This window comes from Balaenoptera borealis, assembly GCF_965194805.1.
Source record: "Balaenoptera borealis genome assembly, chromosome: 5".
NCBI classification, from domain to species: Eukaryota; Metazoa; Chordata; class Mammalia; order Artiodactyla; family Balaenopteridae; genus Balaenoptera; species Balaenoptera borealis.
The window spans coordinates 127721947-127733959 of NC_138862.1; the positions used below are offsets into that span (position 1 = coordinate 127721947).

Sequence of the window (12013 nt, forward strand, 5' to 3'; positions counted from 1 at the left end):
CCATAAGGATGATGCATTCAGACTCTGGGCTTTTCCCCCTGGTTGCCTTCCAGGAACACTGGTGCGGTCGATGGTCAGAAATCATGAGAAGCAGCTGGAGGCTTCGGCCAAGAAGCCTGCTGGAGAGGTCAGTCTGTTCTCCAAGCCCAATGCCCGGCCACAGAGGGCTGCTGTGCCAGGAGGGAAGCCCCAGGTAGGCTGTAGGACCTTGGAGGCTGCCCTGCAATTCCCTACAGAGCCAGCTCTGAGTTTGGGGGCCTGGGGTGGGGGCTGAGGGAGGGTCCAGCGAGCGTCAGCCTGGGCCCTAGTGCGACCCTGCGGGTGACCTCACTGCCCCCTCTGCCCTTGCACGGGTAGAGGGCTGGCCACTTTCCAAAGCTTGTTGTTTCATTATACGAACAACCGCTCAGTGGGTTGTGTCTCCGGGCCACTCACGCTCCCACTTCCTGCCTCTGATAGAGCCTGGACCCAGCTCTGTGTCTGGCTTCCTGCAGTAGCTGCTGTCTGCCGGCTCCGCCTCATCCCACAGCCAACCCCTCCCCCTTCCGTCGTGCCCCGAGGACCCCAGCGCAAGGCTGTGTGCAGAGCAGATAGCTTCACAGGGTGGGGTGTTGGAGTAGCAACACACAGCACATCCGAGTAGGCCACAGCACACAATGGGGATATTTAGACTAAATAATCAAGGCCATTCCTCATCACTAAGAATGTCTTGATGGCCTTGCCTCTCTCAGGCTCCAGCTGCCAGCAGATCTAGAACTCAGATGCTCAGCCTCCCAGACCATTCCCGTCAGGCCGTCCTCCTCGCTGCCCGCCCCCCATCAGGGAACAACTTCCATACTCCTGTTGCTGTCTTAGGCAGAAACATTTCGAGCTCTTGTTACTTTACACTCCTTTCTCAATCAAAAAGGTGCATCCTGGGGTGCTATTGCCCTAAAATTCAGAAGGAGTGGGCCATCACTTTTTGGTTCTCCCTAGCATACTCCCCCAACCCCAAATACCTACCTTGTACTACATAATATGTTTTGGTTTATTATGCAGCCCATGTGTGTTTGCGAGTAATGAGTCTAAATGATTTTAAAAGTATTCATCCCTTTTTTTCCCATGTTGTGAAAGAACACCGACAGCCCTCAGCAGGTTGAGGCGCTGCTCGCCGCCCGGGCCCTGGTGGTTTCTGATTGGTTGGCCTTACGTTCCAGGCAAATGGCCTGGGCACTGAGAGCTCTGTGGGGCGAGGGGGTGGTGGTGACCGTGGCTCTGGTTCCAGGACAGCCTGGGACTTTGGCCCACTCTGGGCTCCTCAGTTGGCCCCAGCCCAGACCCTTTCCAGGCCGAAAGATTCCTGGCACTTCGAGTTCCCCTCATTCTCCTATGGTCAGAGTGTTCCCCAGCCCCTAGATAAGAAGTCTGTGGCAGGTGGGGTGGACGTGTTAGCCCCTGGCGCATCAGCTCAGGAATTTGGAGAAGTTGAGGCTCTAGGCTTCCAGATCCATCACTGTGGGCAGTTAAAAATTCTGGACAAAGTTTAAATTACAACAAGAGCGACCTGGTCTGCTACAGGCCTCTCCAAGGAGCTTGCCTTGGTGTGGCCAGTGGAATTTCAGGGGTGTTTGCATTGCTGTGACCCCAGGTGTCTGAAGCAGGTTCTCAGGGAAATGAGAAGGCAGGAGGAGAAGCACCCCCCTCCTGCTTTCTTCCAAATCTGCATTTTGTCCCCATGTCTGTCCTGCACGTCCATCCTCCCTTGTCAGATGCATTTTCTTCTCCCCCTCCCCTCCCTGCAGCTTTCTGAAGATGAGAGTGACTTGGAGATCTCTTCCTTGGAAGATCTCCCCCAGGACTTGAACCAGACAGAGAAACCAAAGCCCTTGCCTCGCTCGAAGCTCCCAGAGAAGATTGGTGCCAGCTCTTGGAGCCCTGGTCAGCCCCGGGTCCCTGGCTGGTGATCCCGCCCCAGAGCCTGGCGGCCAGAGGACCAGCCTTGTCGCCCAGCTGGGTGGGGCTGGCTCACGGTCCATCCCAACAGATGGGGCTGCCGGGCCTCTTGTCTTCACCAGTAACCGAGAGGTCTTCTCCCCTGGAGAGAAGCAGAGCAGAAGATGGATGTGATCTCTCCCGCCCGCTGTGAGGGGCCCTGGCAGTGCCCCTGGGTCCCAGGGCTTGAGAAGGGGTTGTAACAGGACCTCAGAGCAGCATTCTTCCTCCACCTCCACGTTCATTCCAGACTGAAAGGAAACACCTGGTCTCTAGTCCGGAGCGTTTTGTAAACCTGCAGGAACACTGTAGAGATGGGTCTTTTATGGGGTCCTTTTGGGGACTTATGCCTGAGTCAGTCATTCACTGGCTGACCCAGAGCCATTTACTGAGGTCTCCAGCCTCTCACTGCAGAGTTGGGGTAGAGGCAGAGATGGGGGGAGAAAAGGACAGGGTCATAATCTGCTGACAGAGATTAGGATGCTATGGGAGCACAGACAGAGCGCCCAGTGCAGCCTGGGGTGACCTTGGAGAGCTTCCCAGAGCTGATGTCTGGCAGGGCCTGCTCGTGGGTGGGAGGGAAGGAGGGCCTCATATCCCCAAAGGACCACAAATTAAATTTTTGATATTATCTCTAAAATTAGTTTATGTATATAACTACTGTATTTTTTTTTTTAATTTGAAAAGCATTAATTTATTATTTGTAAACCTTTAAATACAGCACAATGTTTCTCACTCTCTGGTATTTCTTCCTGTTTTTGGCGCTTTAGCAGGGGCTGGGTGGGGGCTGGAGCCATGTGTACCCCAACTGTGTCAGTTTAGGGCCTTTGGGGTGCAGTTGCCAGGATGGAGATGATAGGATTGCAGTCGGTTTGCTGGGGAGTCACACCGGCGGAGGAAGCCGGATCGGGCAGGGAAAGCGCTCACGTGCAATGCAGGTCTGACCCCTGTGGGAGAAGGGAGAGCGGGAAGCAGGAGTGGGCAGGGGGAGCCCCAGACCGCCTTGCGGCTGACATCTCCGCCAACCCTGTGGGAGCTCCAGAGCAGGCACTACCCACCAGGGAGTCCACACTGGGCAGGAATGGCCAGGACCTCGTGCCCCCAGCCTGCTTGGCCATTGGCTGGAGTGCCCAGGAGCGTGAGACCTAGTTGAACAGCCACTGTTTTCCCTAAAGGGAAACCCAGCCGTGCACCTCCAGGCCTCACGAGTAGAGGGAATAGCGTGATGAACCCACGTTCCCAACACCCAACTTCAACCGTTATCAACTCAGCTCGCGGCCAATCTCGCCTCACCTATCCCTCCCCACTACCTCGGGTCTGTCCCTCTCCCCGGCCCTCCATCCAGGCTTCTTTTGACCTCTGGATGGTCCTGATACCTGGGCTAAGCCCTGAAGTTCTAGCAGGAGGAACCAGGGGAAGTGAGGAGGAAAGGCACTGCAGAGGGCAAAGGGGATCTGGGGCAAAGGAGGCTTGGGGGTATCATGGTACCAGGCTGTTCAGTGAGGCCAGAGCCCAGCTTATGAAGGGCCTTGCGTGGGACTCGGGCCAGCCCACCCCTTAGCTCCTGGGGAGTAAGTTCCCTTTGTGGATCTCATACCTTTGAACAGCTGAGAAGGTGTACAACCAGGATCTCAGTGGCATGTGAGGAGGGGAAGGGACAGTGAGTGGGGAGTGGTGGGGGCAGTTCATCCCTCTCTCAGGGTTCTGCCGACAAAGTTATGCTTTCTTATTCACAGGCTTTGGGCAAGGAAGGTGTAAAAAGGTGCTTGGGGGGTCCCTTGCCACATGCTGGTTTCCCGTAGCTCTGAGCGCACTACCGATGCCGGTCCCCCACATCACAATGCGCTCTGGGACCTCTGCTTTTCGGCCTCAGGCTTGTCTCTGGTGGGAGGTTGCACAGGCTACTTGCAGGTACAGCCTGCAAATGCTGGAGAGCTGTCTCTACGAGGGCAGCCCACACCCAAGGTGGAGTGGGAGTTGGTGAGTAATTGCTCCAGCCTTCCCATGCTTTGGTGGGACAGTTCTGAGGTTAATTCTGCAGTTTCTCAAAGTCCCCAGGGGGAGTGAATCCCAGTCTCCTGCAACAGTTACAATTTATTAACACACCCTTTATTGGCCTTTCTCCCTCTGGTTTCATTTTTCTCATCCTCTCGCTTCTGCTTCTTGGGAACACCTCTGAAATAAATAAAACCTGTACCCAAGTCCTTGCCTCAGGCTCCGCTTTCAGGGGGACCCAAGTGAAATAGATGTGAGTGCCCATGTGTTTTGCATGTGCTTACACATGCTGGTGATAATCACCTGTAAAGAATGACTCTGTTCCTGAATGCTCATTATTAAGTTCTATGTCTCCAAATGTGTTTATCTACTCTGGAGACTCACGTATTAGTTTTGCATTTCTATGCTGTTTACCCCTCCCTACTTTCAAATACATTAAAATTTTGGGGAGGCAAGATTTATAAGAACTTTGGAACATATGTGTATTAGTCAGGGTTCTCCAGAGAAACAGATGCAATAGGATATAGATATAGGTTCAGATATAGATATAGATATATGAAGAGGAAATTTATTATAGGAATTGGTTCATGCAGTTATAGAGGCCGAGAAGCCCCGTGATCTGGTGTCTGCAGGCTGGAGAACCAGGAAAGCTTCTCAGTCCTGGAGTGTGAAGGCCTGAGAACTGGGAGTTGCAAGTCTCAAGGGCAGGAGAAGATGGACGTCCCAGCTCAAGAAGAGAGAGCTAAATCGTCCTTTATCCTTCCTCTGCCTTTTCATTCTATTTGGGCTCTCAGTGGATTGGATGATGCCCAGCCAGGCTGGTGAGTGTGGATTTTCTTCGCTCAGTCTACTGATTCAAATGCTAATCACTTCCGGAAGCACCGTGAGAGACACACCCAAAAATAAAGTTTTCCCAGCTAACTGGGCATCCATTAGCCTAGTCAAGTTGACCCTGACATAAAATTAACCATCACAATATGTAACATAGTAAATTATTTGAAAATTATCCAAGCAGTGAGATTGATGTAGAAAAATTAGAAAACACAGATAATCAAAAAGAAAAATAAATTTGAATAACCCCCAAATCCAGAGTCAACTACTAGGTATGCACACTGATTAAAAACATACATATGTCTCCTTCCTAGAGTTCAACTATATTTATTCTTCTCTAACTTGATTTTCCTTCTTGAAAATAGATTATAAATGTCCTTACAATCAATACGCATGTATCAACATAATTATATTTAATGGCCACATAGTATCACAAGGTAAAGATTACAAAAATTTATTTAGCCAGGCATTTCTACTTTGGGCCTTTGATAAATCATGGAATGATAAACAAATGTGTATATACATCTTTGTGAGCTTAATAAAGATTTCCTTAGGATAAGGACTTAGAAGTGAGGTTGCTGGACCAACATCGTAATGAAAGCCAGCACTATATGCCAGGCACTGGTCCAAGTTTCTTACGAATATTCACTGACTGAGGACTTGCCTGGCGGTCCAGTGGTTAAGACTCTGAGCTTCCACTGTAGGGGGCACAGGTTCCATCCCCGGTCGGGGAACTAAGATCCTGCATGCCGTGTGGTGCGGCCACAAAAAAAAAAAAAAAAAAAATTCACTGATTGAACCTGACAGTAACTCTTTGAGGAGGTGCTACTATTACAGTCATTTTAGGACTAGGAGGTGAGACACAGAGCAATTAAACTTGCTTTGAATCCTGTCTCCAGTAAACGGTATGACTGGGATCTGACCTGGCTCCTCACCATGTATTCCTTTTTCATATATATTTTTTCTTTTCTATTTCTCTTCTCCTCTTTTAATCTTTTTAAGCTTTTTGTTTTACATTAATTAATTAATTAATTTTTGGCTGCGTTGGGTCTTCGTTGCTGCGCTTGGGCTTTCTCTAGTTGTGGCGAGCGGGGGCTACTCTTCGTTGCGGAGCACGGGCTTCTCATTGCGGTGGCTTCTGTTGTTGCAGAGCACGGGCTCTAGGCACGAGGGCTTCAGTAGTGGTGGTGCATGGGCTCAGTAGTTGTGGCTCGTGGGCTCTAGAGCGCAGGCTCAGTAATTGTGGCACACGGGCTTAGTTGCTCCACAGCATGTGGGTTCTTCCCGGACCAGGGCTCAAACCTGTGTCCCCTGCATTGGCAGGTGGATTCTTAACCACTGCACCACCAGGGAAGTCCCTCACCATGTATTTAGCGGGATTTTCATTACATAAACACTCTCCAGAAAACCTGAGCCATAGAGTCTAGTGTTTGGGGAGCTCCTTTTTGCATTCCCTTGCCACCAGGGGATATCATTCACCTCTAAATGTTTGGACAATGTGATAGATGAAAAACGAAACCTCACCTTTTAAAAAATTTACATTTTTTAGTTTTCTTCTAAGAAAGGATTTCTTTTTTCATTTTCCTATCAATTATTTCTATTTCTTCTTTTATAAATTGCCCAATTATGTTCTTAGTGCTTTTCTTGGGTCAGTTGATGTAATTAACTTTTCCTTGTTGTTTTTTCTTTATCTTTAAAAAAAATTTATTTATTTATTTATTTGTTTGTTTGTTTATTTTGGCTGCGCTGGGTCTTTGTTGCGGCACACGGGACCTTTTTAGTTGTGGCATGCAGCCTTCTTAGTTGCGGCATGCGAACTCTTAGTTGTGGCATGCATGTGGGATCTAGTTCCCCGACCAGGGATCAAACCCAGGGCCCCTGCATTGAGAGCGTGGAGTCTTACCCACTGGACTACCAGGAAAGTCCCTCTTTATCTTTTTATTGTGGAAAATTTCAAGCATATATAAAAATAGAGAGAATGTATAATGGCCTTGATGTCCTCACGGCTCAGCTTTAACAATTATCAACACGTGAAGACTTATTTCCTGCAAACCTCTTGCCAACCTCCTCCTGAATAATTATATTATTCTATCTACAAATATTTCCATATGTATCTCTAAAGTATACTTCCTTTTCAAAATAACCATTTTACCACCACCACTAAAACAAAACTCAGTAATATCTTCTAAATTTCATCCAGTGTCTGTGTTCACATGTCCTCTCTTTTCCTATACATGTTTATGGCTCTTTTAATCCATAGATTTCATTTCCACTTTCTCCTTCCTTCCTTCCCTCCCTCCCTCCTTTTCTCCCTCACAATCCTTATTATTTTTTTTGTTGCTAAAGAAATTTGGTTATTTGCCTTGGAGAATTCCCCTGGTCTCGATTTTGCTGACTACATCACTGTGATGGTGTTTAATGCATTCCTCTTTCCCCTGAACTATCTGTAAATTGTAGTTAGATCTAAATACTTGATCGGGTTCAACTTTTTTGATTTTTCGATTCTTTTTAGACAAAACACTTCGTAGGTGGCACTGTGCACTTCCAGCAACAGGCACATAACATCTGGTTCCCTCTTTTTATGGTGTTGATGATGGCATTGATGATATATTGAGGACCATTACCTAAATCCATCTATTGATGAGGGATTTCCAAGATTATGATAGTCTATCATTCCTTTGGCATTTACTAGCTGGGAAGCTTCTGTAAGGAGAAATTCCCCAAATAGAACTGTCTGGTTGCCTTAAGATACAGTTTATATAGATAAGGAAGCTAAGGGTTTGATTCTTTCTCCTTTCAAAATAATGAGATGGTTTCCTTCTATACTCCATGGGAACCATATGAACTCATACATTTAAATATATTTGATCTGTTGAAATTGATGTGGTTGTTATCCTTATTGATGCTGAGCTCGTCGTCTTTGGCCAATGGGTGCTTCTTCCTGTTCGTTCCTGGGTCCTTTTGAATGACCTTAGCAGTCTGATAGCTTCCTTGCTATCTGTTATGAAAGAAGATCCAGGCTCATAGCATACATTTCCTGCATCAGACCTGAAATTAGTAATTTCTCTGGGGAAATCCTGGTTTCTTTTAGAGGAAGATGATATTTACAGACACCATCTGGGTGCGGTGGGGTCCTGATTACCACTGGTCTTGTCATTACTTCTAAGCCCTTTCAGTGAGCAAAGACAGGAAATACAAGTAAGAAAATGTATTATAAGTTCCTACTGATATTTCCCATTCAAATTCAGGACTACAGGATTTTTACTTTATTTCATTGATCTAATATCTATTTGTATCTCTTTTCTTCCACTCCAGGAGTCTTGGCTCTTAACAGCACAATCGCAGTCTTAGAATAGCAACACCAACTTTATTGTCCACAATATGAATATTAAAAACAGTTTAAAATTTATTACTGTTATATTTTGGAGTTTTGGGGTCCTGAGGGTGTATCCCACTAGGGATGCCCAGTCAAATTACTATGTTTTAAAATCACTTCCAATAGTTTCTCTCTGTGGTTATGCTACTGAATGGCTGTATAATTTGGTTTGCTTCTTCGTTTTACTTTTGATTTTTAGAGATAGCATTTTTATTATTTAATTTGCTTCATATTGCTTTTATATATACATATTGCTAATATATAAAATGTAAATATATTAAAATTATATATATTATATATTATTATATAAATAAGACTTTATATATATTGAAAATATTAATCCATTGTCATACTGCTATTTTTTGTCTTTAATTTTGTTTATAGGTTCCTTCCCACAGAGAGATTTTTAAGTTTTTATATGTCTAACTGATGTCTTCCTTTATAATGTCTGCCTTTGGTGGTTGTCAGCATTAGAAAGGCTTTTTTCATTCCAATATTCATACATTTTCATCTATATTTTCTTTTACTTCTATTAAAAAATTTAAAGTTTGAATACTTAATATACCTAGACTTTGTGGGGGGAGGGTGTTAGCTGTGAGTTAGGGATGGTACTTATTTTTTTCCAAACAGTTAGCCAGTGGTCTCACCATCATTATTTGACAATTTATCCTTTCTTCACTTTTAAAAATATCCCCTTTATCAAATGTAAATTATTGTATGTGCTTGGATCTGTTTCTGGACTTTTTATTTATTCCATTAATCTGACGGTTTTGGCACTGGAATTGCACAGTTCTTAATCATTAAAATTTATCATCCAGCAGGATGCAAATACCCTAATTATTTTTATCTCTCAGAATTTTATTATTAGTTATTTTTCAAAGTTGAAATTATATCAGATTCTTATGAAGGCATCCGGATCCCCATCTATGAATAAACAAATAAATATGGATGGCTCCCACGTGCACCTTCATGAACACTAATTACAACTCTTATTTGAAGTTGGGTCTTGTCAAAGCTCTAACTTGGTCCTTAATTGGGTGTCTTTTGAATACTTCTAAGTACAGCGTCCCGTTTCTCACAAATCCTCCTGGATCTCACAATTCTTTCTGGATTCCCATCAGGCTGGTTCTTTGTAGGGTGGGAACGTAATCCCTGGTAGTGTGGGGTGGCAGTGTGCCGTAGGCTCAGTTAACAAAATGTTTTTCAGGTGATTCGAGGTTAACAGCTTTTATTTTGCCAATAAGAACATAACAGAAAGAAAGTATGCAACAGTTAACACACTAGCACCTTTATTTTATAAAAGATTTTTAATACCAGATGAATAAGATTGAGTTACTCTTAGACTAGAAGACCTAACTTCCCAAGAATAGGCCCCTCACAATGACACGCACCCCTCATTTTCTTCATTCACTTCAAAACGAGGTGGACGAATGAAGACCTGATTACGGACCAGCTCTGGTCCCTAGCCTGGCACTCGGGAACCACAGTTTGTATCTGTGGACCATATGTTACATGATTGCATGATTCAATAGAAAAAAAGAAAATGTAATGAGTTGTATCTTCTGAGATAATTTCAATAATGAGCTTAACTTATGCATGTAAGGATGATAATGATTGGAAGTTTATAATAGGTTGATGGCTACAACCTGAAAAATGTTTTTACCGCCTAAAAATCCGAACCCACAATTTAGGAAGTAGAAGATACTTTGATCTCATGGCTGGAATCTGATAGTGTTGTGAAACTGAGATACACATAAGACCATTTTCAATTTTGGAAAATCTAAAGTGAAATGACATATTATAATAAGTTGATTTACACACTGTTATCAATTCTAAGTTTATAAGGAATTGAAGTAAAGCAAACTCTAAAGTCAACAAAACCTCAGCTGTGATTCTGCACTTTTTTCTCTTCCTTGTGTGTGTCCCCTGCCAGTTTCTGAGGGGAGCTACTGAGATCCTCCAAGTCCCCTCTAAGAGGAAGGGATGTGGAAAGAATCATTCATACCTGCATGGCCTATTCTATGTCTGTTCTCATGCCTGTCTCATTTACATACCTGTCTCCCTGGAGGTAACGGTGCAGGTTCCATGTTAGAATAATAGACAGAAGAAGACAGAGCTGCCAGGCACTAACATTTGCTAAGTTCTTTAGGGAGGAGGACATGTCGCTGATCCTTGTATCACCTGTTTCTACAGAGAGCAGACACTCCCCATCTGATAAGCCGAACTGGGCCAATTCTAAGTCAGTTATTGTGCCAGGAGTGTCTTCATAGCATATGAAGACACACCTGATGACAAGACAAGAGAGAAGAACCAACATAAGCAAGGAAAGAAACATATTCCCAAGGGATAGAGAGGACTCAGGATAAAGGTCTGAGGGGGGTGAATGGGAGGACCTGAACCGGGATGAGGTAATGAGCTGAATAGTTGCTGCAATAGCTGATCAGTGTTAGGCTCTTGTAGAAATGGAGATGTGTTCCATACTCAACAGAGCCCATCAGCATCATGGATCAAATAAATGGATGGTCTGAAGGAGTAGAGAGCTGCTGCCCTCTGCTTACTGATGCCATGATTTGACCACAGTCAGAGATCTTACAGAGGAGAACTTGGGCCCAATAGCCAATCACTAAGGGTCCATTGAGCCCCAAGATTCTAGAGCCTTTTCTTTGCCTTGGTTCAGCACAATAGTTATTCAGAGAAAGTGCTTTGAATTCCTGACCAGAAGTGGTATGTTGGCTTAGAAGCTGCTACTGCTTGTTTTATTTTGCGCAGGATCAGCCCACGGGTGCCTACCACACAGTGGCACTGTGGCCCAGAGTGGATGGCTCATGAGGACTTTTCAATGACATGTGGACCTTTCCGCAAGAGATAACCAGGGCTCTTCCAGCCTACACCACCACTCAGGACAGGTGGGCAGGACTTGGCAAATTGTCTTATTCAGCCAGGCAACTCTCCTATCATTAAAAAAACAAAAATTAAGAACCTTTGAAGATAGGTATAGAGCAGGGACTTGTCCTGCTTTCCTGCTTACCCTTGTGTTGCCAAGGCCTAGCAGAGAGTCTTGCACCAAAAAGGCAATCAACAAATACCAATGGGTTTCCACAACCTGTGTTCTCAAGGAGACTTACTGTCAGGAAGTTTCCCCATCCTAGAAGTATCCAACACACAGGGCAATCCCACACGGAAAAGTCCTTATGACCTTTTTGCTTCCTCAGTTGCTGTACTGTCTCTCATTTTGTTTATAGATACATCTAATTGATTTGCCTATACCTGCTGCATCCCAGGCCTCATTCCATCAGTCTGTTAGATATACCCAGTCATAACTGAATCTCAGCCTCAGCTGACATGCCTTTGAGTTGCCCTTGAACTGTCTGTCCCCTACTCTTCAATATTCCATCACATATGCATACCACCATCACCACCACCTCTTCCATCATCACCACCACCACACCACCACCACCACCATCACCACCACCATCTCTTCCATCACCACCACCATCACCACCATCACCACCACCTCCTCCACCATCACGACCTCCTCCTCTACCTCTGCCTCCTCCACAACCACCACCATCACCACCACCACCACCACCATCACCACCACCATCACCATCACCACCACCACCACCGCCATCACCATCACCACCACCACCACCACCACCTCTTCCATCACCACCACCACCACCACCATCTCCACCATCACGACCTCCTCCTCTACCTCTGCCTCCTCCACAACCACCACCAAACCATCACCACCACCACCACCATCACCACCACCACCACCACCACCATCACCACCACCATCTCCACCATCATCACCACCTCCACCATCACTGCCACCAC

The 12013-nt window shown here is 45.6% G+C and overlaps 1 protein-coding gene across 12 annotated transcripts in view; it reads left to right on the forward strand.

Moving 5' to 3' along the window:
• Positions 1–2707, forward strand: part of DZIP1L (DAZ interacting zinc finger protein 1 like) — a 46648-nt gene extending 43941 nt beyond the window's left edge. For 11 of the 12 annotated variants that reach the window (XM_082393432.1, XM_082393439.1, XM_082393435.1 and 8 more), the window contains 2 exons: positions 54–193; positions 1782–2707. In XM_082393432.1, coding sequence (XP_082249558.1) covers positions 54–193; positions 1782–1943 — 302 coding nt within the window. In that variant the 3' untranslated portion in view covers positions 1944–2707. The remainder of the gene's footprint in view (positions 1–53; positions 194–1781) is intronic. The other variant, XM_082393433.1, reaches the window with a different exon arrangement.
• Positions 2708–12013: the final 9306 nt, after the last annotated feature.